At 48.2% G+C, this 26,716-nt stretch overlaps 2 protein-coding genes and 1 non-coding gene across 3 annotated transcripts; 1 reads left to right on the top strand and 2 right to left on the bottom strand.

The window, feature by feature from the left end:
• The first annotated feature begins 311 nt into the window (after window positions 1-311).
• WFIKKN1 (WAP, follistatin/kazal, immunoglobulin, kunitz and netrin domain containing 1) lies at window positions 312-8,550 on the top strand. The gene is made up of 2 exons (XM_053276424.1): window positions 312-1,269; window positions 5,985-8,550. Exons 1-2 carry the CDS (start codon window positions 1,015-1,017, stop codon window positions 7,476-7,478), a joined length of 1,749 nt encoding a protein of 582 aa, XP_053132399.1. The 5' UTR covers window positions 312-1,014; the 3' UTR covers window positions 7,479-8,550.
• A 1,235-nt stretch (window positions 8,551-9,785) lies between these two features.
• On the bottom strand, window positions 9,786-22,663 carry METTL26 (methyltransferase like 26). The gene is made up of 6 exons (XM_053276425.1): window positions 22,165-22,663; window positions 20,129-20,291; window positions 17,233-17,292; window positions 15,759-15,826; window positions 14,635-14,713; window positions 9,786-11,507 (listed from the first exon to the last, which is right to left on the bottom strand). Exons 1-6 carry the CDS (start codon window positions 22,359-22,361, stop codon window positions 11,460-11,462), a joined length of 615 nt encoding a protein of 204 aa, XP_053132400.1. The 5' UTR covers window positions 22,362-22,663; the 3' UTR covers window positions 9,786-11,459.
• Window positions 22,664-24,101: 1,438 nt separating this feature from the next.
• TRNAG-CCC (transfer RNA glycine (anticodon CCC)) lies at window positions 24,102-24,172 on the bottom strand. Its single transcript has one exon. It is a non-coding gene; the product is annotated as a tRNA-Gly (tRNA).
• Between the last annotated feature and the right edge of the window lie 2,544 nt (window positions 24,173-26,716).

Genomic DNA, 26,716 nt, shown 5'->3' with positions numbered 1-26,716 from the left:
GAGGAAGCCCATCACACACAAAAAAATGTGCCCAGGTATTGTGTGAGAGGTCTGGGCTTACCCTGGGACGGGTCTGGTACGGTCAGGCTCGCTCCCAAGAGACAAGAGGTCTTTAGGATGTTCTCTCATCCTGAAAGAATTCACCCCACTCCATGGGTCGGAGTCTGTCTCTCTCGCTCTCTTTTTGGGAAGGCGGAGGGCCCTACGGTATCCCCCCCCCCCGCTTTGATCTCCTCCGAGTGTTTGTCCAGTCGATCAACCCAGACAGGGTTAGCGTCTAAGGTCACTTACTTACCATTCCAAACTCTCAGACGCATGGGTGAGAGGGGAGGAGATTCAGGTTACAACCCCCTCCTCCTTTTCTACCCCCACCCTAGACACACACACACATACCCAGAGCGACTGCTTTATAACTCTCTTAGCAGTGGCCAGGGGTTTGATTTTTCCCTGTGGATGCTCCCAAACGGTCTGCACACAGTCCAGCAAATTTCCAGCCTTTTCCAAGCACAGAGGCCTTCTGTTTCCCTCTGGCCCGGACCAAAAACCTCCCCTTTTTGGAGCCTGGATTTGAAGGACTCCTTCAGGGGTTGCAGGGTTTGGGAGAGCAGGCCGGTCACCCCCAACTGAGTGGAGTTTGGAGGAAGGAACCTACAAGCCGCCCTTCCGAAAAGCCAGCCACCACCTGGGAACCGCCACCACCGCCGTCCCCTGGAGAGGGGTCTTGCGAACCGGCCTGCGCGAGAGATGCGGCATTTTCGAAGGCCTCGCGGGGTACTCCTGGGAATGGACACTAGGCACCAAGGACGGAGATAAGATGAAGCATTTGCACCGGGGGAATTGAGAGCAGGGGGGAAAGCCAAGCGAGACTGCTTCTCTCCGGCCTCCCTCCCTCTCCCCCGCTTGCTCCTGGTTGCGAATGTGATTGTTTTGTCTGTCACAGAGGAGAAGTGGAAGACTCTTGCTGGCTGGGGTGGGGGAGCCAGCCAGTGGGCTCCAGGCGGCGGTCGGAGTCGGATGCCTCTCTGGACGTCGGGAGGCAGGGGCTTGGAGCGCGGAGGCGGCCAGAGGAGGCTCGGAGAGGCAGGCCCGGAGCACACGGCAGACTCCATGCTGCTCTCACTGATTCTCTCTCTGCTCTCTGTCCTGGCAGAAGGGGCCAGCCTGCAGCCAATCAGGATGAGCCACCTGGGGGTGTGCCCCAACCAGCTGAACCCCAACCTCTGGGTGGATGCTCAGAGCACCTGCGAACGGGAGTGTCACATGGATCAGGTGAGTCCCGGCTTCTCGCGCGCGCCGCCACCCCCCGCCCTCCTCGGCAGCCACCAGGGGGAGCCGGTGGGCGGTTTGGATGAAATGCCCTTCTATGGCATAGAAACATAAGCGGCTGGGTCCATCTAGCTTAGTATGGTCTACTACACCGACTGGAAGCAGCACTCCGAGGTTGCAGGCAGGAGTCTCTCCTAGCCCTATCTTGGAGATGCTGCCAGGGAGGGCACCTGGGGCCTTCTGGGTGCAATGCAGATGCTCTCCTCACTGATCCATGGCCCCATCTCCAAAGGGCAATATCTTTCAGGGCTCACATGCAGTCACCCATCCAAATGCAAACCAAGGCAGACCCTGCTTAGCAGAGGGGATGCTCACCACTGCAAGACCAGTTCTCCTCCCACAATGGAGGGGGAATCAGGCAGGCTGTCCAGAGAGGGTCTGTAGCTTTGGGATATGGCTTGCAGGTGGAAGGCCCCAGGTTATAATGCATCTCCAATTAAAAGGATCTTAAAAGGCAGGGATGAAATTATTCTGCTTGAGAGCTGCTGCTGCTGCCGGTCAGTGCAGACAACAGTAAGCTAGATGGGACAAAGGTCTGACTCTGGATCCAGCAACTTGAGATGTCCATAAGCTTTATGGAATGGGCCGGGTCCCCAGTTCATAGGAACATAGGAACAGTTCAGTTCATAGGAATCAGTTCATAGGAACATAGGAAGCTGTCATCTTCTGAGTCAGGCCACTGGTCCAGCTAGCTCAGTATTACCTACTCTGACCGGCAGCAGCTCTCCAGGGTTTATTCCACTTTGGGAATTAAAAAAAAGGGCTCCCTGTCCCCAAAGGGCTCACAATCTTAAAAAGAAACCCAAGAGAGACACCAGCAACAGCCACTGGAGGGATGCTGTGCTGGGGACGGGTAGGGTTGGTTGCTCTCCCCTGATAAATATAAGAGAATCACCACTTTAAAAGGGTGCTGCTTTGCTCACTTAACAGGGGACATATTCCTAGCATTTGGGCGCTGTTACAGCATGCAAAACCTTGAATAGAAAGAATACAAATACATTGCCTAAGAGAAGGGAATGAAACTGCCAATGTTCAACGCTGATAAATGTCTATTAATTCATTACTTTTATGAAGGTGAAAGGCATGAAAGCAAGGCATTTGTGAAAAGCATGAAAGCAAGAAAGCTTTTCCCTGAAAGGCATGAGCTGTTGCCAGAAGACCAGCATAGGCCTCTTCCGGCCTTCCTTTGATTTCACACCTTCCCTTCTCCAGTAATTGGGAAAGGCAATCCACAATTTTGCACAGGGGCTGTTTGAGTTTTGTACTGAATCCTTGCCCTCCCAAGGCATTACATATGCCACATTCTCTGCCTTTGCTGTCGGTTTTATATAGGAAGCTGCTGCCTACTGGGTCAGACTATTGCCCTATCTAGCCTAGTAGTGTCTACACTGACTGGTAGCAGCTCTCCAAGGTTCTAGGCTTTCCCAGCCCTGCCTGGAGATGCTGCCAGGTATCGAACCAGCTGGTGTCACACAGTGAGTTAGAGCACCTAACTGCAAGTGAGAGCCAGCATGGTGTAGTGGTTAGAGTGTTGGACTAGTACTGGGGAGATTCACCTTCAAATCTTCATTCAGCCATGAAACTCACTGGGGCGACTCTGGACCAGTCACTTCTCTCGCAGCCTGACCTACCTCACAGGGTTGTTGTAGGGATAAAGAGCACCACAAACACCACTTTGGGCTCCTTGGAGGAAAAGTGAGATTTAAATGTAGTTTATGCTGGTCTAGGATGGTAATAAAGATTGATTTGATTTATAAATGTAGTAAACAAAATAAGTCCTTCAGCTAGGGGCTTGATCCCCAGGGTGCACCTAAGGAAAAAGGAGTCCAGCTGCCTGTGCAGCCATGGGCAATTTGCATGGAAGAGGACCACCCCCCGACCCCCACCCCCAAGAGAAAAAGGGGGTCAGTGTGGGGGGGGAGAGGGGGGGAACAAAAATGGGGATGGGGCTATAGCTCAGAGGCAGAGCATCTGGAGAGCTGGATTTGTAGCAGCAAGCACAAATTGTTCCCTTTGCTAAGCAGGGTCCACCCTGATTTGCATTTGGATGGGAGACCACGTGTGAGCCCTGTGAGATCTTCCCCTTAGAGCAGTAGTTCCTAGACTGGGAGCCTCCAGCTGGCAACAACATGGAACACTCACCTGCAATGCCCACCTCCACCTGTCCCACCATCAACAGAGGAAGCTTCTACAGACTCCGGCCCTTGGTCCATCTAGCTCAGTATTGTCTACCCAGGCTGGCAGCAGCTTCTCCCAAGATTTCAGGAAGGGGTCTTTCTCAGCCCTACCTGGAGATGCCCCATTAGAAATATAGGCATCTATATTTCTAATGGGGCCGTAGCTCAGGGGTAAAGCATCTGCTTTGCTCGCAGAGGGTCCCAGGTTCGATCCCTGGCAGCATCTCCAGGTAGGGCTGAGAAAGACCCCTTCCTGAAATCTTGGGAGAAGCTGCTGCCAGCCTGGGTAGACAATACTGAGCTAGATGGACCAAGGGCCTGAGTCAGTAGAAGCTTCTTCTGTTGATGGTGGGACAGGTGGAGGTGGGCATTGCAGGTGAGTGTTCCATGTTGTTGCCAGGTACAAAAGTGTTGAGTTGGGAGCTTGGGAGCCATGGAGAGCAGGTGTGATGCTAGAGGGCCAGTATATGGCGTCTACTCTGCCCAAGGATGTCTATGGTGGCTGCTGGGCAGGTAACCCAGATTGGTGAGCGACGTGAGTTCACACGATCAGTGGATGTTCGTTTGGAGCATCCAGAGATTGGTTACCTTACTTTGGACCCTACACAGCCAATGCTGCTTTTTGCCCCAGACAGCACCAAGATTGCTGGTGGGACACAGGTTCACATGGCAATGTGGGAAACCAGCATCCAACCACGATTCCTGTGACTGTGAGAACCCACCCAGTATCTTAGGAGGAGAGCTGGTCTTGTGGTAGCAAGCATGACTTGTCCCCTTAGCTAAGCAGGGTCCGCCCTGGTTGCATATGAAAGGGAGACTACATGCGTGAGCACTGTAAGATATCCCCCTCAGGGGATGGAGCTGCTACTCTGGGAAGAGCAGAAGGTTCCAAGTTCCCTCCCTGGTGGCATCTCCAAGAAAGAGCTGAGAGAGAGATTCCTGCCTGCAACCTTGGAGAAGCCGCTGCCAGTCTGTGAAGACAGTAATGAGCTAGGTCGAGCAATGGTCTGACTCAGTATATGGCAGCTTCCCATGTTCCTATCTGTACTGTCCTATACACCAAAGTACTACACTACATTGTACACCAAAGGGCAGGATTTGTGCAGCACTGCCTTACATGTAGCAATGCCTACTAGTATTATTTATATATCACTTTCCCACCAAAAGTTCTCAACGTGGGTAAGGAGGATGCAAAAATGGTCCCTGTCCCCAAAGAGCCTACAATCTGATCCATAAACAGGTGGATAATATTACAATCACTGCATGACACGAAGCAAATAATTTTACAGGACTCACTAAATTTTCAGCATGTCTTGTGAAAGGTTGCTTTTTTGCAGACGCATTAATGAATGTCATGTTTATTGCTAAGCTGGAGCATTATTCTTAGCTTCTGGTGTATCAGCTTTTGAGGCAGGATTTAGTCCATGAGTCAGGTCCACAAATTTTGGCCAGCTGTGCTGTCTCAGAGGATGAACACTCACAGTGGTTTTTGGCAACACCTACGCCCTCTAGAGATGGAAAACACACAATAGCACGGTTGCACTGTCCGCTTTCTCTGTGTTCTCACTCCTTCTATATCCCTACCCAGCAAATGATTAGGGTAAAATTGCAGTCACTTTTGCACAGCGGAAAGAGTCAGGGTTAGGGTCACAATGCACAAATTATTGTCCTCTCTCTATGGGGCAATCTTTGGAGGACATTCTTGCCAATCTCCATTTCCATTCCTCTGCCTACATTGGTGAAATTTTATAGTAGTTTAAAAAGTTTTAAAAGCTGGACTGACTGACTGATTGGTTTAAAAGTATGATGACCAGAAAACCGCAAGAGAATTAATACAACCTACAGCAACTTACATTACATCAATTTCCAATTTTACAGTTACATTAAATCGGTACTCAGGAATCAACCCTTTTCCAGGGAATTAATTGACAGACTTAACCATCTGATGAGTAAAAGCTTTTCAAACGCCATTGCAAATTTGGCCACCGCATGACAATCAAAGCATGAGAACACATTCAAAGCTGAAAGTCTTGAAATGCAGTCACCTCTTTTCCATTCCTAGGGATGTAAAGTGTACTGTTGAGTCAGTGTCGACGCCCTGTGGTTGTCTTTGGTAGAATACAGGAGGGGTTTACCATTGCCATCTCCCACGCAGTGTGAGATGATGCCTTTCAGCATCTTCCTATATCGCTGCTGCCCGATATAGGTGTTCCCCATAGTCTGGGAAACATACCAGCGGGGATTCGAACTAGCAACCTCTGGCTTGATAGTTAAGTCATTCCCCTGCTGTGCCATTGGGTGGTGTAGAACTCGTCAAAAATCACCATGAGCATGACACAGACAGGTAGTAGTGATCATCTCAGCAGGCTCTTTTACGAATTAGACTTCAGATGGAGCTTTGGGTGCTGGGCTGCTGAGCTAGACGGCAAGACCAGGGCCAGATCCCCTCCCCTAAAAGCTCTGCTCCCGCTTTTCCGACAGGACTGCGAAGCCTTTGAGAAATGCTGCACCAACGTCTGCGGCCTGCGGAGCTGCGTGGCCGCCCGCTACGCCGATGGAAGCCTCTCCTCCCTGGAGCTCGTGCAAGAGGCCACGTGCGACAGCTTCGTCTGCACGCAGCAAGGCTCGGACTGTGACATCTGGGACGGGCAGCCTGTCTGCAAGTGCAAAGACCGGTGCGAGAAGGAGCCCAACTTCACCTGTGCCTCCGATGGGCTCACCTATTACAACAAATGCTATATGGACGCCGAGGCCTGCATCCGCGGCATCAGCCTCGCCGTGGTGACCTGCAAGTACCTTTTCACCTGGCCAAACACCAGCCCCGTGCCGATGGAGACCACGGCTCACCCGACGCCTGGGGCGGCTGCCGAGGTCCCCATCCCCCCGGCCCTCTATAACAATCCCTTCCACCAGCTGGTCTACGTGGGCGGCACCACCAGCTTCCACTGCGACGTCAGTGGGCGGCCCCGTCCCGACATCACGTGGGAGAAGCAGAGCGACCACCAGGAAAACTTCATCATGCGGCCCGACCAAATGTACGGCAATGTGGTAGTGACGAACATCGGGCAGCTGGTCATCTACAATGCCCAGCCTGAGGATGCTGGGATTTATACGTGCACGGCCAGGAACTCCGCCGGCCTCCTGCGAGCGGACTTCCCCCTCTCAGTCATCAAGAGGGAGCACTCCAGAGGGGAACCGAGGACCCCCAGTGCCCCCCCGCTCCTGCCCGGTGAGTGCCTGAAGGAACCTGATAAACAGGACTGCGAGGCCTACCAGGTCCGCTGGCATTTTGACTCCAAGAAAGGCTCCTGCATCACATTCCGTTACGGCGGCTGCGGAGCCAACCAGAACCACTTTGACACCTATGAGGAGTGCCAATTGGCCTGCGTCAATAACGCGGTCAACCTCTGCACTCTGCCTGTGGTGCAGGGGCCCTGCAAGAACTGGGAGCCCCGCTGGGCCTACAACCACTTGATGAAGCAGTGCCATTCCTTCATCTATAGCGGCTGCGAGGGGAACGAGAATAATTTTGACAGCAAAGAGAGCTGTGAGGACGTCTGCCCCTTCCCCAAGACCTTGCAGTGCAAAGCTTGCCGCCTGAAGAGCAAGATGGTGCCCAGCCTCTGCCGCAGCGACTTTGCCATCGTGGGCCGGCTGATGGAGATCATCGAGGACCAGGACTCCGGCATCGCCCGCTTCGCTCTGGACGACATCCTCAAGGACGAGAAGATGGGCCTCAAGATCTTCAGCATCAAGTACCTGGAAGTGACCTTGACGGAGATGGACTGGAACTGCCCTTGCCCTAACATGACCGCTGAGGACGGCCCCCTCATCATCATGGGGGAGGTCCACGACGGCATGGCCGTTCTCGACCCCAACAGCTACGTCCGGGCCGCCAACGACAAGCGGGTCAAAAAGATCTACGAGCTCCTCGAGAAGAAGACCTGTGAGATCCTCAACCGCTTCCAGGACTAGGCCAGGTTGCTCGCCTCAGGGGAGGAGGGGAGAAAGGCAAGCATCATCCCTCCTCGACGACACGGCTCTTCTCTTTGGGTGCCGTCGTAGCCACACAGGACTGGAGTGGAGACTGGGCAAGGCAAATTGCGACCGCTGGAAAACCCCACGTGCCTCAGAGTGGGGAGGAGGGCTGGTGCTGAGAAATCCTGACCCCCTTCCTCCCCCCAGGCCACTTCCATGGACCAGCCTCTTGTTGACATTTGTTCAGCTATTAACACTGTCCTGTTACAATGAGCTTCGTTATGCTTGTAACTACCTACCGTCTGTTTTTCGTGTGAGCCATAATTTATCTGTGCCTGTGATCCCACACGCCCGCCCAGCGAACATAAAATGAATAATTAAAAAAAAATTCCTGTGTGTCCACCTCGGTCACAATAGCTGCTCTCTCTCCCTCTCCCACCACTTAATAGCAAATTCTACATTTTGGCAAACTTCGCCCAAGCGCTCAGTTTCGGATTCCGCAGAGTCTGACAACCAGGACCCGTCAAGTCACAGGCAGGCAACCTCGCCTCTCCAGCTGTGGTCGGACTACAACTCCCATCATTCCCAGCTACCATTTAGTATGGCTGGGGATGATGGGAGTTGTAGTTCCACCACAGACAGAGGCATTAAGTGGTAGTAACCCACCATATTGGTTTAAGGGGAGGCGAGCTGGTCTTGTGGGAACACAGGGAATTGTCCTGGTTGCTAAGCAGAGTCCACCTTGGATTGCATTTGGATGGGAGACTACATGTGTGAGCACTGCAAGATATCCCCCCCTTAGGATCCTCAGTGTTTTTTTAAAAAAAAATCTTAAAACACACCTTTTTAAGGAGGCCTTTTAATGCTCCATTATCAATTCGTTATATCTGGTAGGCTCTTTAGCTTTTTATAATTTTCAGTTTTAAATTGAACCTAAGTGTGGTTTTTAATCTGAATTTTTAAAATTTAGTTAATTGTATTGCTCTTATTGTATCTTGTGTCTATCTCATTGTTGTGAGCTGCCCCAAGCAGTAGTGCACTGAAGGGGTGGGCTATAAATATTTTCAATAAATAAATAAATTAGGGGATAGGGGCTGTCGCTCGGGGTAGAGCATCTGCTTTGCATGCAGAAGATCCCAGGTTCCCTCCCTGGCAGCATTTTTTAATTTAAATTATGTATACCCCACCCCTCTAGTACACTACTGCTTGGGGCGGCTCCCAATGATAAAACAGATACAACGTAAAATAAAATTAACCAAATTAAGGAAACCAGTTAAAAGTCAGGCCAAAACGACAATCAGAATTAAGTTTCAAACTATAAGTTATTTTAAAAAGCTAAAAAAATTGAGAATTATAAAAACTAAAAGAGAATCAGCCCCATATTACCAAAGATGGTTCTATCTCCAGGAAGGGCTGGGAGAGACTCCTGCCTGAAACCTTGGGGAGTTGCTGCCCGTCAGGGTAGGCAATTCTGAGCTGGACCAATGGTCTGACTTGGTATAAGAATTAGGAAGCTTCCTATGAGCCTAAGGTGGTGGCTATTCCAATTAGAGGCCCATGAATGACACAGACAAGCCAAATTCACCATACATGGGAGAGGACTATAAAGGGACCCAAATTCTTTTAAAAAAATATTTTGCTGATCCACCATGTAGTTTCAAGAAGGCGGCCCTTCAAAGAGGCGTCAATTCCCCATTCACAGAACAGAGGAGAGTGCTATAGGACCAGTGTTCCCTCTAACAGGGAGTCCCAGATGTTGGTGACTCCAAACCCCATCATCCCCAGGCAAAGGCCACTGCAGCTAGGGATGCTGGGAGTTGTAGTCAACAACATCTGGGAATCCCCGTGACTGGTCCTAGGTAAGCGTTACTGTACCTTGTTCAAAGAAGCAGGAAGGAGACACCATTAGTTCTACTGAGGATCGCTTGCTCGCAATCTCAATGGTCCACTTTGACAGCATCCTTACTCCAAGCTGTCGGCCCACAGCCCAGCAAGCCAGTCAAATTTGCACAACAGGCAGTTGTATGAAAAGTTGCTGCTTCTGCAGAACTGAATTGATTTGGAGAATCAGAGTGGGGTTGCTGGGGTGCAGAGTTTTGCTCACAAAAAGCAAAGAAAAAACAGCAGTGTACAATGTTATTTTCACGGTTTAGAGCAGAATTCTAGATCTGATTAACTGCGTCTTCCCTGGGTGCAGATTATCAAGTTTCCTCCTCTGATGCTGTGATTCCGTAACCCAGGCCAGATAAGAAAATGGATTGGTGCTTCTCCCGAGCATCCCATAAAGACAGCCACAGACAGCAATGCCCAGAGCTGACATTTATTTCCAGCCAAATACAGCATAGCACATACAGGGAGACATCAACCTTGGTCCGTCTGCCGGTTTCTCGCTTACCAATCCCACATCCCCAAAACCTGAACGACACATCAGTCCTATTCTACTTATTGCCACTAGAGGGTACCATTGCCTCATACCGAGATTATTATTATTTTTTTAAGAGCAAAAATGATTCGAGTGGGTGTTACAGAAAGCTTGTATCAGTTGGACCAAATTGGGAAGACACAGCATTTCCTTACTTTTGGAAGCGGTTTTTCTACCACCAAACACACTTGGGAGAGAAGTACCAGGTGTGTATGGATGTGCGTTTTCGAATGCTGACATAGTCAAAGAATGTCTCACTGAACAAAATCACTACAACCGGGGTAGGTAGCCTTGACCCTCCAGCAGCTGTTGAACTACAACTCCCATCAGCCCCAGCTGCAATAAGTGGGAATGGGAGTTCAACAGCTAGAAAGTCAAGGTTGCAAACTGATCTATCCATGCAGGTAAATCAAACGGAACAGAGTTCCTGGGACTGTATCAATACAGAATTTGGGGGGGGGGCGTGTTTAATAATGTGGCTGAATGCACCCTAGAAAACTAACAGGGAAAATAATATTCTGCCCCCAAGATGTAGGTTTCCCACAGGCAGGGAGATTTTGGTGTCGGGGAAAATTCGGACAGGAAATCCTCCACCTGCCGACGAAAATGGTGCTGTCCCAAGGAACTCTGTACCATGTGAGTTATCCAAATGTGTAGATGGGCCCTGTAGTATCACAATGTCTGAGTGTTAATACCAACCATTATAGGAGATCTTAAAACCTCCAGGTCTCCTTTTGTTTTTCTGCTTGATAAAGGAGATCGTCAGTGAATCTACCGAAGGCACTAAATTCTTTGAAAGTGGGTGGGGGTGGGGATCGAGCCCTTAAGATGCCGGTTGTGGCCACAATGCAGTCTTAAAGCTTGCCCTTTGGACTGGGTGAGGAACACCCAGCAGAATCCAAAAGGGAGAGGGCAGGGTCTCCAAAGAGGAGAGACCCCCTGGGGTCTCCAAAGAGGAGAGACACCCCGGGGTCTCCAAAGAGGAGACAGGAATTTTTATTTATTGTTACATGAAATGAAGGGATATTTCAATTCTATCAATTCAATAGAATTGATGTAATTCCTTCCCACCTTGTTCTGGTAAGAGTGGATCAAACTTCTCAGTTATTGAGGGAAGACAATTCAGGGCAACCTCCTCCCACCCTGGTTCCCCAGTGCGTTTCCCCCCAAACCCTTTCCTGTCCTCTGCAAACGAAGTCCCAGGACAGGGCCAGCAAACACTGACGCCTCTATCAAAAGGCCGTCTAAGGCAGCCTTGCTTCTGAGGAGCTGAAACAGACCACAAGGTTTCAGGACGGGCAGGTGAATTAAAGTTAACCCTTTGCAAGAAAACCAGCAGCAGCACACCGAATAATGAAACCTATGCATGGAAAGGCAAGCCCTTCGGCGATACCCTCAGGAGATAGAGTTCTTCAGAAAAGTTTTACAAAGTTCTGGTAGGAGCTCATTTCATCTCACCAGGAGGAGTTTGTCTAGCCACAAGAAGCCACGTGGAGCAGGATGGAAGGGGGGGCAGGGGGGCGGGAAATGCCTCAGACACCTTCCTTCGGGCCATTTCAGAGTTTACGGAAGATAAGACATTTATTGTTTGCCGGCATATCCACCTAGAAGCAGAAAACCTGGGGTTACTCTCAACATTTTGCAACGACGAAGGGGAGCAAAACTTGCAAAAATGAGCAACACACATGTATGGAGCAGGGCTGGCACCACTTCAGCCACCCCAGCTGTTGTTGGACTACAACTCCCATCATCCACAGCGGACAGCGATTGGGGATGATGGGAGTTGTAGTTCAACAATAGCGGAGGGCTGAAGTTGTGCAACCCTGATATATATTGTTTAATACAGGGGTTCTCCAGCTTCTACAACTTCCATCTTTCTCAACTGCAATTTAAAACTAGCTGGTGATGATGGGCGTTAATAGTACTACTCAGGAGTTACTCTGTTTTAGTTAGGATGTCAGCATTATTCTCATATTAAACCAGGAGTGGTCAACCTGAAGTTCTTCAGTTGCTGTTTGACTACAACTCCCATAATCCCCAACTTGCAGCTGGGGATTATGGGAGTTGTAGTCCAGCAACAGCTGCAGTGCCTCTTTAACAGAGAATATTGCTAGCATCCCAATGACATTATCTAATAGTACGACTCAGGGGGTCACTCTAAAAGATGACTAAATTTTGGTAAGACTTCCTCAAGTATATTTCATTAGGATGTCAGCTTAAAGGTCCCACATGTGTTTGCAAGTTATTTTTAAGAATATTTACATACTTCTATGCAACAAAAACTTTATCCAAAACTTTATCGTAGAAAAAGGAATGGGAAGATGGTTCTCTGCCCCACAAGGGCTCACAAGCTACAAAGGAAAAGAAACAGCCACTGGAAAGATACAAGATACAGACAGTTGTTCATATTATTTATATTTATATTTATACACAAACACACACACACAGCGGCCAAGTTAACCCCTGCTGACTTGGCAAAGAGGCACCTTTTAACATGGTGATTCTCTTTTATTTAGCAGGGGGAGAGTAATTGGCCCTCTCCACCCCCAGCACAGCACCCCTCCAGTGACTGTTGTTGGTGTCTCTCTTGTTTCTTTTTAGATTGTGAGCTCTTTGGGGACAGGGAGCCATCTTATTTGTTTGTTATTTCTCTGTGTAAACCACCTTGAGCCATTTTTTGAAGGGCGGTATAGAAATCGAATAAATAATAATAAATAAATAAAATAATACAAGTTGAGGAGAGATCATCCTGGAGACGATCAATCTATGTGGTCACTAAGAGCCGACAACGACAACATTTAATCAAATATATATATAGAAAGATAGAGAGAGAACAAACGCAAGCTGGTCTTGTGGTAGCAAGTATGACTTGTCCCCTTAGCTAAGCAGGGTCTGCCCTGGTTGCATTTGAATGGGAGACTTGATGTGTGAGCACTGGAAGAGATTCCCCTCCGGGGATGGAGCCGCTCTGGGAAGAACACCTGCCTGCTTGCTTACAGAAGGTTCCAAGTTCCTTCCCTGGTGGAATCTCCAAGTGAGGGCTGAGAGAGACTCCTGCCTGCAACCTTGGAGAAGCCACTGCCAGTCAGTGTAGACAATACTGAGCTAGAGGGAGGAATGGTCTGACTCAGTATATGGCAGCTTCCTACCCAGCCCTACCTGCAGATGCTACCAAGGATTGAACCGGGGATCTTCTTCGCACAAGGCATGTGTTCCACCGCTGAGCTACAGCCCCATTCCCTAAGGCAATTATCTTCCAGAGCTCACATGCAGCCACCCATCCAAATGCAAACCAGTGCAGACCCTGCTTAGCAGAGGGGACAATCCATGCTGCCTCCTGCAGGACTAGCTCCCCTCCCAAAAAACCAAAGCTTGTGTCGAGGGCTGGCTTTCAACAGGTCACAGTGAGGAAGCTGCTTTGCTACAGACAATCCTGACCCAGAATAAGCTCGTCTATGGATGATTGAGCACCGGAAATATGTCCCCGAGGGTAGCGCAGCCCTCGAGGACATATTTACAGATGGCATAGAGGGCTTCCTGGGGAAGGCAGGGTGTCAAAAATGGCCGCTTTCCCACTGTCCTGGTGCAGTTAGTTGGGAAGTTCTCTCTAGGCTGTTCTCTCATATTGTAGTATTGCCAATGAAGAATAAAGTAACACAAAACACAGCAAACTCCCTTTCAAACAACCATAAATCACTCTCTTCTGCAACCTTGGATCTTGTAACACAAGAACAGCATGGAACAACAAAACAACAAACAAACAGAATGATGCAATGCCTTTAAACACAGGAAACGGGGTTGTATTATTCCTTCTGTGCTTTTTTAATATTACAAATCCTTGAAATATTTGCACACATTTTTGTCTTTGTTGCATCACACATTACTTTATCTGTAAGCCTACAGTCTGCAGTGAGACAGTCTGCTGCGCAACTTCCAGGCCCCTGCAGATGTCGGCCTACAACTCCCATCATCCCTCATGGTAGAAGATTATTTAAATAAAAAAATAAAATAAAATCTCTGCAAGCAGAAAAGTGGCATAGCTGCCAGAGGACGGGCTTAGCAGTCTAGCAAGGTTGCAGGGGGCCTGGGGCAAGAAATGAAGACAGGCCCCTGCTTCTCCAAGCCCCCACCCCCAAACCTTCTCCTTCCTGTCAGTCAGGCCCAGAGAGGGTTGGGCTGAACCTCGGCAAGAACCAACCAACTGAGAGGAGGGAGGGATGCTTCTTGACACTCCTCTCCTCTCCCTCCTGAAGAAGACTCCTCTCCCTTGAAGCTGACATGAATCTACAGCCGTGAGTCATGTTGTTGGGGAGTAAAGGGTGAACAGCCACCCAACCCTTTGGCCCCGAGTCCTTCAGGGGCTCGGGGACATTTGTTTCTCCCTCACGTCTTCAATCACAGCTATGCCCCTGTTCAAACCCGCCTCTTTGAAGGCACATTTTCAAATGGTTTCCACTAGGTTTCTCGTCTTAATTCCTTCTTTCTCCCTTGTACACTACTTCTCCACCTGCAGAGTTTTGACACGGAGGGGTGCAGAAAAACAGCAACTCCCACCTGTAGTCTGAAGTGGCACAGTCTTCTCTCGTGGGGACTCACTAGACCATTTCCTGTACAGCAGGAAGGTGAAAATGCACCATGGCAGGCCCAAGCGCGAACTGACTTCTAGCAAATCTGTTCCACCCCCCCGCCCACAACCTCACCGCCTGCTCGCTATGGGTCCACCTCACATACCATCCTCTCCAAGTGCATCCTGTTGGCCTCGGCAAGCTGCTGCAGAAAAAGGGTGTCCCGGAGTCCCAAGGCTGGATTCCTGGGCGGGGGCGAGAGAGAAAAGACACGAGATGCTGTTGTGGTGCTGACCAACCCAATCAGGGAGGCCAGCTGGTCTTGTGATGCAAGCATGAATTGCAGTGCACCCTTTGCTAAGCAGGGTCCAACCTGGTTTGCATTTGAATGGGAGACTACATGTGTGAGCACTGTGAGATATTCCCCTTAGAGGATGGAGCCGCTCTGGGAAGAGCAACAAGGTTCCAAGTTCCCTCCCTGTCAGCATCTTCAAGATAGGGCTGAGAAAGACTCCTGTCTACAACCTTGGAGAATCCGCTGCCAGTCTGTGAAGGCAATCCTAAGCTAGATGGAGCAGTGGTCTGACTCAGCAGTCAGTGGGCAGCTTTATCAGGGGCAGCCATCGCTCGGTGGCAGAGCATCTGTTCTGCATGGACAAGTCCCAGCTTTTATCCCTGGCAGCTTCTCTATGTAGGGCTGGGAAAGACTCTTTCCTGAAAACCCTGAAGAACTGCTGCCAGTCCGTGTAGATGGACCAAGCCCAAGCCAGATTCCCCAGCTTGGCTTCTCCTTAACACAGTGTGGTAGGAACATAGGAAGCTGCCTTATATTCAGTCAGACCAACGGTCCATCTAGCTCAGGACTGTCTACACACAGACGGGCAGCGGCTTCTCCAAGGTTGCAGGCAGGAGTCTCTCTCAGCCCTATTTTGGAGATGCTGCCAGGGAGGGGATCTGGAACCTTCTGCATGCAAGCAAGCAGATGCTCCTCCCAAAGCAGCCCCATCCCCTAAGTGGGATATCTTACAGTGCTCACACATCTAGCCTCCCATTCAAATGCAAACCAGGATGGACCCTGCTTAGCAAAGGGGACAATTCATGCTTGTGGCCACAAGACCAGCTCTCCTCCCTTTCTGCATGTCAAACGTGAAATGCATTGCTAGAGATAGCGGCCCTCAATTAAACAAAAACCGGGAAGAGGGCTGAGACCAAAACACCTTCCTCATTCATGACGCAGCTTCCTTTAGCATCCTTCATGGAGACCCAAGCCCTTCCCTGGACTGCTCTTACCTCTGCCTCAAACTGTAATCAAAGTCCACATTGCTCTGAGGTGTGATAATCCCATTGATGGCATAAGGCTAGGGGGGGTATAAAGTAGGAAAAAAAACCTGTTAGACAACATGGGACCCCCAAAACACAGATAAGGCATAGTTAGATGGACTAAAAATAAAGCTGATGGTATCATCATGCCAGCCACCTAATGGCACAGCGGGGAAGCAACCTGTCTAGAGAGCAGGAGGCTGTTGGTTCGAAACCCCGCTGGTGTGTTTCCCCAGAATATGGGAAACTCCTATATCGGGCAGCAGGGATATAGGAAGGTGCTGAAAGGCATCATCTCATGATGCACGGGAGTCAGCAATGGTAAACCACTCCCATATTCTACCAAGAAAACCACATGGTTCTATGGTCGCCATGGTTCTATGGTTGATGGCACAACCTTTAGCATCATGGCCATATTCTGCAGAACCATAAGCCACCACTAGGGGGAGGCTGCACTGCTTACATCACCCATGTGGCTAAGTACAGGAGAAACTTGCCAGTGTGGTGCACAGGTGCAGTGGTTAGAGTGCTGGACTAGGACCAGGAAGACCCGAGTTCAAATCCCCATTCAGCCATGAAACTCACCGAGTGACTCTGGGCCAGTCACGTCTCCCTCAATCTAACCTACCCCACAGAGTTGTGAGGAGAAAGATAACCATGTACACCACTCTAGGCTCCTTGGGGGATGAGCAGGATAAAAATCTTATATATATATCGCAGACTACATACTCGTGGTTTTGAGTATCTAAAATGAGGGAATTGGTAACTGACCTTGGTATACGCACCCAAGGGGTTGGTTTTTGCATAACCACAGGTCTGGGAGGGCCAGAAATCAACTTAGAGGTAATTTCTGGACACCATGTTGAGATTGGGAAAATGGCTCCTTTTGCAGAAAAGAGGGCAAAACCCCACGATTTTTGGCCTATTTCTTGCTATTGGGGGGCACTGCTGTCCTGCTGGGGACTCATGGTAGGCCATTTCCCCCTGCATTTTTAGGGCCATTTCCCCCTCTTTTGCAAATGGGGGGACACAACGAATAAATCTCTTTTTAAAAGGGTATTCAGTTGTTTCTTAAAAACCCAGAGGGAAGGAGCATGGCAAAGCTAGTCTGGGAGGGCATTCCAAAACCCAGGGGCCATAACCAAAAAGGCCCTGTCTCTAGACCACACCAACCAGCTCTCAGTCAGTGGTGGAGGGCACGAGCAGGGAGCATAGCAGTGTCCCCTCTAACAGGGATTCCCAGATGTTGTGGACTACAACTCCCAGAATCCCCAAGCAAAAGCCGTTGCAGCGGGGGATTCTAGGAGTTGTAGTCCACAACATCTGGGAATCCCTGTTAGAGGGGACACTGGGGCACAGGCAGGTTCACATGGAGAATGTGGTCCGACAAATACCATCTGCTGGAGTCTCATCAAAGTTGAAGAGATCTTGATCGATGGCTTACCCCGTATGTGAGCATCACCGCGTTACGTTTTAGCAGCTTCCCTGCGCCTTTAAACAAGCCCTGAGTAGGAAACAAGAGAACAAGATATGAAGGAAAAAATAGTCACTTAAGTCCTGGAAAATGCTTACAGGACATTTCATGTAAATCACACACACACACACACACACACACACACACAGGGTGCGGACGTGGTGCTTATTAAATGGGCAAGAAGATGTTCATTGCTCTTTTCAGCATCCTGTAAAACCCCTTCTAAAATTGTGCTTTGCAAACTCTTTCCATATGTATGTATAAGTCTCCAAAACAATAGCTCATTTCCAGAATGTGTGGCAGCAGGCATCAAGTTTTAGGTTGGAGGAGGAGATCCGGGTTCAAATTCTGGTTCAGTCATAAAGCTCGCTGGGTAACCTTGGACTGGTCACTCTCTGCCCAACCTACCTCACAAGGATTAAATGCAGAGGGCGGGGGAGAGACCATAACCAGTGTGGTGTAATGGTTATAGTGTTGGACTAGGACTGGGGACATCTGAGTTCCAATTCCTGTTCAGCCATGAAAATCACTGGGAGACTCTGGCCAGTCATTTCTCTCTTAGTTTCACCTACCTCACAGGGCTGTTGCAAAGAGAAACAAAGCAATGTATACCACTCTGTGCTTCTTGGAGAAAGAGCAAGATATAAATATAAACAAACAAAAACATATCCCCCCTCCCAAGCATCCTTGAAGAAAGGATGGGATTTAAATATAATTAAGCTTACAAGCAACAACTGTATGAGCATCTGGAGGCAACATATTGGGTTTTGCACCAGATTTCACAGATAAACCAGCAAGAACGGAATCATCCAAGGCCCGACACATAAAGCTGTCAAGCCAAGGTCTAGCAAGAGAACATCCAGCCACATGCCACTAGATGGCGCTCCTGCTTGCATTATCTTAAAAATGCACAAATCACAAGGGCAGTTAGAAGACGAAATACAAATATGAGGAATATTTATATACTGCTTTTCAACAAAAGTTCTCAAAGCGGGATAGATAGATAGATAGATAGATAGATAGATAGATAGATAGATAGATAGATAGATAGATAGATAGATATGGCTCCTTGTCCTCAAAAGGCTCACAATCTAAAAAAGAAATACAAGATAGATAAATAAAGAGAACCACCAGTGTAAAAAGGTGCCTCTTTGCTCAGTTAACAGACATGTTTCCAGAATCATCAGCATTCTTCACCAGGTTAGATATTAATGGGTGGGGGGAGCCCAATGGAAGGTGGAAAAAAGTTCTAATCTGCAGTTTGCAATAGAATTGAAATGGAACGAGGGGTGTGTCTTGAGACTCAAGACTTATTTATTATTTGAATTTATATCCCACCCTTCCTCCAAGCAGCTCAGGACAGCATACATGGGACACTCCCCTTTTGTCCTCGCAACAACCCTTTGAGGTAGATTAGGTTGAGAGAGAGAGAGAGAGACTGGCCCAAAGCCAAGCAGCTAACTTGATGGCTGAATCGGGATTAGAACCTGGGTCTCCCCACTCCTAATTCAGCACTCTGACTTTTTCATCTTGCCTAGCTATATCCTTTCCTCCCCCATATTTTTATTTTCGCTGAGCCTCCAGCATGACAAGGAGTTAAAAATAAATAAAAATTAGTTACCCCCTCTGACTGCTTAATTCAGATGTTCTGAACCTGGGATTCATGACCGCCCTGGTGGTGGTGGGGAGGTCCTTGAGGTAAGTCCAGGTGGCCACTGTGCAGTTCTTAAATTTTCCTTAACCATTGTAAGGGATCTGGAGATCCAGAAAAAGCTCTAAGCCAGGGATTCTTAAACGTTTCCCCCCTGTAGAGCTTTTGAGAATTGCTTGGAGTCTCAGCAGACTACTTAAATTTTTTTTTCATATACTACAAATCAAAGCACATCACTCATATTGCCTGTGGTCCGTCTGCAGTTGCCACCGGCTCATCTGGTGGCTACTCAGGGACGGGCCTTCTCTGTTGCTGCCCTGAGGCTTTGGAATGCGCTCCCTGCTGAAATAAGAGCCTCCCCATCTCTGACAACTTTTTTAAAAGTCCCTAAAGACTCATTTATGCACCCAAGTTTTTTAACTGGACTATGGTTAAAACCATATGGTTTTATGGTTAAAACCATATGGTTAAAACAGTTTAAAAACTGTTTTCAGGTTTTCATTTTCAGCTTTAATCATCATTTATTTATTATTTTTAACGGCTTAGGACCAGGTTACCGGGAGAGCGCTTTCTTCTGCATGATCCCCACCACACAGGTCATCGAGAGAGGCCCGTCTTCGAATGCCACCAGCCCATCTGGCAGCGACTCGGAAGCAGGCCTTCTCTGCAGTCGCTCCTGGGCTGTGGAAAGTGCTCCCTAAAAATGTCCATGGCTTATCATCTTTGTCAGTCTTTAAGAGAGCCCTTAAGACACATTTTTCTTAGCCTGGCTTTTAGTAACCTTTGAATGTTTAAAACGGTTTTAACAGTTTGTTTTATTGTGTTTTTTATTGTATGTAAGGTTGTGAACTGCCTAGAACCTTCAGAGTCAAGCAGTATATAAATTAATTCAATAAATAATCTGTTCTTTGCTGTTGTAAACCACCCAGAGACACGGTTTGGGGCAGTCAACACATCTGAAAAATAATAAATATAAACAAATGCAAAAAATAAACAAATGCAAAAAATAAACAAATGCAAAAAAATAAACAGATGCAAAAAATAAACAGATGCAAAAAATAAACAGATGCAAAAGCAAAAAATAAACAAATGCAAAAAATAAACAAATGCTAAAATCGCGCAGGACAAAATGCAGATATGCTCAACTGTCCTGTGGCCATCAGAATGGAGCTCATGAATGCAGACCACAGCTTCTGCCCTTTAAGGGGGTCTCACCTCTGTGCAGCTGATTTCCGAGATATGCATCATATTAATGTTGACTATGAGATCCAGCGAGGCTGGCTGGAAGTCGCCCCAGGTTTCCCATCTCTGGGACGAATCCAGGAAAATCGGCGGACTGACATTCGGCAGGCGGAGCGCCCTGGTAAAGGCAGAGATGCTGCGAGAGAGGAAAGGGAAGTGAAAAGGATCAGGGAGTCACGCCAGATTGCTGGAGGCAGATGGCAGAGCAGGCATGGGCAGCTTCCTTGCGGAACTCTGCTGTTAGGCAACTGTTTCTAGGGGAACCAGAAAGAGAAACACAGGAAGCTGCCATATACTGAGTCAGACCACCGGTCCCTCTAGCTCAGTATTAGCGACACAGACCGGCAGTGGCTTCTCCAAGGCTGCAGGCAGGAGTCTCTCTCAGCTGCCAGGGAGGGAACTTGAGACCTTCTGCATGCAAGCAGGCAGATGCTCTTCCCGGAATGGCCCCGTCCCCTAAGGGGAAGATCGTACCGTGCTCACACATGTAGTCTCCCATTCAAATGCAAACCAGGGTGGGCCCTGCTTAGCCAAGGGGACAATTCGTGCTTGCTACCACAAGACCAGTTCGCCTCCAGAAGCAGTCTAGACCTTATGCCTGCAAAGCACAGACTGCGGTGGAGCTACCGTCCTGCCAGGGAGGAAAGGCCTGATATGACTGAATAATACGATTAAATAGCTGGAGAGCTGCATTTATTCGTGAGAAGGGGGCAGGCCTAACACAGAATCCTGCTATCAGGAACATGGAAAGCTGCCATATTCCGAGTCAGACCATTGGCCCGTCTAGCTCAATATTGCCTACACTGACTGGCAGCGGCCTTCCCCAAGTTTCAGGCAGGAGTCTCTCCCAGTCCTACCTAGAGATGCTGTCAGGGAGCAAACCCAGGACCTTCTGTATACAAAGCAGAGGCTGTACCACTGAGTGATGGCCATCTCATAAGAGCAAGATGCATTCTTCACTTTTCTAGAAGATGCATCATCTCAGAAGGTGGTGGCATTCAGAAGAGGTATTCCCACCCATGCAAGCGAGATGGGAAGGCTTCTTTAAAGATGGTGCCATTTTTGCAACTACTTGTATTAACAATAATAATATTAAAAATCTGCTCAGTTGTTGTTGGACTACAGCTCCCATCATCCCCAGCCACAGTATCTGGGGCATTGTAAGATGACATAATTATATGATGGCATAACTCCTGCTAACTGGGCAAAGAGGCACCTTTTAACGTGGTGATTCTCTTTATTTAGCAGGGGGAGAGTAACTGGCCCTATTCGCCCCCAGCACAGCATCCCTCCAGTGACTGTTGCTGGTGTCTGGCTTATGTTTCTTTTTAGATTGTGAGCCCATCGGGGACAGGGAGCCATCTTATTTATGTATTATTTCTCTGTGTAAACCGCCCTGAGCCATTTTTGGAAGGGCAGTCTAGAAATTGAATTATTTATTATTATTATTATTATTATTAATACAGGGCTGTTCATTTTGGGCTTTCCTGCAGATGTTGGCCTACAACTCCCATCATCCCTCGCTATTGGCCATTGTAGCTGGGGATCATGGGAGTTCAAAAACAGCTGGCGGGGGAGTTGAGCAGGCCTGGCCTAACGAGATGGGCATTGTAGTCAAACACCACCTGGGGTCCCAGGTTTGAGGAATCCTTACTATTAATCTAAAACTGGGTTTCCCAACTCAGACCGAAGCTCTTCCTGGGTATTTTATCCCCACCCCGACCCCGGGTTCCCTCTAACAGGGACTCCCAGAGGTTGTTGACTACAATTCCCATAATCCCCAAGCAGAAGCTACTACAGCTGGGGATTCTGGGAGCTGTAGTCCATCACATCTGGGCATCCCTCTGACGGCCCCCACCCCAGTATTTCACAGCAACACCCAGCCATTCCACTCTCCAGGCTTACTCTCCAGGGTCACCTGCAGACTGATGCAGGGGCGGGGTGGGTGGGGGGGGCAACCCTAAAATCCAGCCCAGGAGATCCCCCCGCGCCCCCCGCCCGCGCCTCACCTGGCCAAGCATGTCGGATCCACGTCGGAAGGCTGCCAGACCACGTTGGGCAGCGCTTGGGCGAAATGGACCGCGTGCTGGCCGGAGCCGGAGGCCACCTCCAGCACCTGCACCTGGGGCTGCGTGCAGCTCACGTACTGCCTCAGGACCCGCAGGATGGGCTCCTTGTTGCGGTCCGCCGCGGCCGCGATGATCATGCCGCCGGCTGGCGCGCCTCTGCTGCGGACCAGGAGCCGAAGGGAGCCGAGCGCGCGATCTTGGCACCGCTTGCTTGCGCCGGAGCCGGGTCCCCGCCTGCTGCCAAGCCCGCCGCCTCCCTCCGCCTACATACTTCCCGGGCCCCCAAGCTGCGGGCGCGGAGGCAGCTGGGAGGCGGGTCAGTGTCCCTAGATGGGAGGATGGGTTCAGCCTCTCGGAGGTGGGGACGGGAAACCAAAAAGACTACATTTCCCAGGCTGCAGCGCTTCTGGGGAGCCTTCGTTCTGCCCCCGCGATCGCCTCCAGCCGCTTGGAAGGCATGCTTATGGCCAGGCGTCTCTCTGGGCGAGGCTTCCAAGAGAAGGGTGGGCTCGGGGCGTCTTGCAGGAGAAGCCAGTCTCGCCGAGTTCCGCAGGACTTCGTCCTGGGTTAAGCGCGCGGTAGGGTCCCGTGGCGTCTTTAAGAAGTTGAATGGAGGCGTCGCCGCGCCTGACGAAGTACACTCTTTGGCTCTGACCGAGAGCGAATGCTGCGATAAAGAGAAGGATTTGGCTTTAAGGCCGCTAGTCCTCAGGGCTCTTCGTTTTTCTTTGCCCATGATGAGCAGGGATGTTTCTCTGAGGTCGTGCTAGGGGGCGACGGAAGGCTCTCATATGATAATATACACAGGCAGTGGCGGCGCCAGGAAAAAAAATTGCGGGGATGGGACAGAAGGGGCAAAGTGCATTTATGGGTGGGGTGGGTCCCACATATTAGATTTCTGAAACAAAAATGGGGGGAAGCCCCTTATCTTGGGAGCTCCCCCGTCCCAGCCGCCCTTGCCCGCAGACAAGTAGTTCTCCCCCGCTCTGCAATACCTTCAAGGCAGGGGTTTTCAAACCTGGGTCCCCAGGTTATGTTGAACTACAACTCCCATCATCCCCGGCCACAAAGGCCATTGTGGCCAGGAATGATGGGAGTTGTAGTCCAACAACTTCTGGGGACCCAGGTTTGAGAACCCCTGCCTGCAAGGAAAGGCGCTTTTCATATAGCTGTAGTGCATGTCTACTCAGAAGTAAGTCTGAGTTTAAAGCGCTTACTCCCAGGTAACTGTCATAGAAACTGTAGTGTTTTCTTTCTTTCTTTCACCACCACAATGACAAATAATGATAAACTTGTATAGCACGCTCTAGAATAGTCAAAGCGCTTTCACATACCTTGTCTTCTTGCAACAACAACAACCCCGCGAGGTAGATCAGTATACAATATATTATCCCTATAATTAGGCTCAAGACTGAGACATTGCATCGAAAAATGGGCTAATCTCTGGCTGGCTAGGGCGGTAGTTCCCGCGGAATGCTGGGGCAAGCCCCCAATCCAAACAACCAGATCCTTTACTCCAAAGCAAGTCGCACTGAGTTCCGTAGGATTAAATCCCTCACTTCTGGGACTTAACTCTTTATCATTAGTGCATGAAGAAGCATGCATCTAGAATTGCAGCAGGGTAGCCATGGAGGAAACTCGGGACCCCTGTCTTCGTCGACTCAGTCCTCCACTCCCAAAAAAGAGTGATAAAGCGATTTAAAAAAGGAGGGTGTTGCCAATGCCTGACTTGGTTCCTGCAGAGAGGCGCTTAACGTAGTGGGGAAACTGCTACCGAAGGCCAGGAGATGCGACACTAACCCACCGAAGCAGAAAAACCTTGTCGCCTGTTTTGCACACACAGCTGGGACGCATTTTTCCAAGTTGCAAAAACTTCCTGCGCCGCCCGGGAATCGAACCCGGGTCGCAAGAATGGGAATCTTGCATGATACCACTACACCAGCGGCGCGGTTGAGAAATCTATTCGCGGGGATGTCCTATGAAGCTAAGGCAGAGAGCCCTCTACAGGTACGTCAGTGTACTGCTGCGGGGGTTTCTCTTTAAGCACATGGTTATATCTTTCTTACTGGGTGGCAGGCCAATTCCCAGACAAAAGAAAGATCCCGTTTCTTAAACTGCAGCTACGTCAAAGTTCACTGAGATATGATTTTCTAAAAAGACCGGGCAAAGTGCTAAAGTTTAACCAGTGCCTTGTTCTTGTATCATCTTAATATGATGAATGCATGTTCATTCACGCATGAATAATCATTATGCGTTAATGATATGCAGGTTTATTTTATTATTATCGTGGCATTAATAATAAGAATGCAGACAGTTTGTTGTGCTGCATTGATGATGATGATGATGATGATGCTTAATAATATGCACCTTCTATTATTGTTGCTGCTACTCTAATGATAAAGTAACGACACGGCTCTTTACCCAGACTTTTTTCATTATTATTATTATTATTTATTTTATTATTTTTACATTTATATCTTGCTCTTCCTCCAAGGAGCCCAGAGCGAAGTCCTACATACTTAAGTTTCTCTTTTGAATACTTTTGAATGAAAATATTGTTCACGGCTGCTGCGTTGAGTTTTATTATTATTATTATTATTATTATTATTATTATTATTTTCTATCTTTATGGGTTATTAAAATTTTTAATAGAGATTACTTTTATATTTATATTATGTGTACTTTTGTATTAATGATGTATGGTTTTAATTTTTGAGATAATCTGAACCTTTTGTATTTTAATTATGCATTGTTTTAATTACATTGTAAACCACTCTGAGATTATTTTAATGAAAAGTGGTATATACATTTTACAATAAATATTAAATAAATAAATAAATAAATAAATAAATATAAAGAAAACAGTCAGTTTGTTATGCTGCATTGATAATAATATTAATAATATATCCATATTCTGTTACTATGGTTGCATTGATGATATTAGGAAAACGCAACCAGAATGTTCTGTTGCATTGATGATAATATTAATGATGATATGCATAGTATTGCTGCAATAATGATATTAAGAAAATGCAATCAATTTTTTGTGTTGCATTGATAATAAAAATGATGCTGATGATCATTCATTCATTTTATTTACATATTCATTCATTCATTCATGGCTGCATTGATGATATTAAGAAAATACAGCTGTTTTTCCGGCACCAGGATTGCAGGCACAGAGGCACTCTTAGCCCTGGACTTGGGGGCTGAAGTCCACTGTCTCCACAGCCCCTGGGGGCCCCCAAAAGAAAGAGCGGAAAAGAAAGTGCTGGTTATTACCTATAAAGCCCTTAACGGCTTGGACCCACAGTATTTAAGAGAGCGCCTTCTTCACTATGAACCGATTAAGATAATCAGGGGAGATTCGTCTGAGGGTGCCGCCAGCTCGCCGGGTGGCGACTCAAAGGCGGACCTTCTCTGTGGTGGCCCCAGAACTGTGGAATGCACTTCTTGCTGAGATTAGAACAGCCCCATCCCTGTTGGCTTTTAGGAAACAACTAAAGACATATCTCTTTAGCCCAGCTTTTTAGTTAGTTGCTGTATTTTTATGGATATTTTAATTGGATTTTATATGTTTTACTGTAACTGTTAAATTCTTGTTTTATGCTGTAAACCACGTAGAGACTTTGGCAGAGGGCAGTATACACATTTATTAAATGAATGAATGAATGAAAACACACATAAAAGAACTGAGGACAGCAATGCTCTAATAATAACACCTTTTGCCCATTGCTTTTATGACTTATTTCAATATAATCTATAAATATCCGAACCGTAAGGGGTGCCTACTTACCAGAGGAGCATTGGTTTAAATCTTTCAGGTTTCGAATGGGGGAGTTTATTTCTATCTTTGAAATGGAGGAAGGGTAGCCATCTCTCAAGAAAATGATCTCTATAGGCTGAGTTCATGGAACACGGGATGATCTTTCATCCCTTACCGTATTTTGTCGAACCACTCTTTAATGGTGAGCGTTGTTTTGAGAGTGTCTGAACTGCTTTCTAATTCTCAGCCACTTTTCACAATGTCTGGACCGGAACTGGTTTAAGTTTCAAGATAGTGATGGACCAGAACCAAACCCACATTTTTAAAGTTTGACATGTCCCATTTACATTACACTCAAGCAGTTCAGAACAAAAACAACAAAACAGGAAACAAAATAGCGAAATGGGCGACGAGATAACATTTTGGTGAGCAAAATGCATACTCTTTAATGAGAAGAGGACCGATTCAACCTCGTCTTTCGCCCAGAAAACTATTGGTAGCCAGTGTAGATCTCTTAGAACCGGAGTAATATGGTCTCTACGGGACGTCCCGAAGACCGATCTGGCAGCAGATCTGTAGAATGGAATCTGGGAAGGGTTGTTTCTTTTTAAATTATTATTTACTCTGGTCACCAGAAATGTTCCAAGGTCCATCTTGCAAGTTGTTTACACACATGAATGGCCCCAGAATTGGATTTGCCAGTGTCTGGGCCATAGGTGAAAAACG

This window comes from Hemicordylus capensis, chromosome 13 (assembly GCF_027244095.1).
Source record: "Hemicordylus capensis ecotype Gifberg chromosome 13, rHemCap1.1.pri, whole genome shotgun sequence".
Lineage (NCBI taxonomy): Eukaryota > Metazoa > Chordata > Lepidosauria > Squamata > Cordylidae > Hemicordylus > Hemicordylus capensis.
Note: the sequence above shows the minus strand (reverse complement) of the source record. Positions and strands in the feature narration are given on the sequence as shown.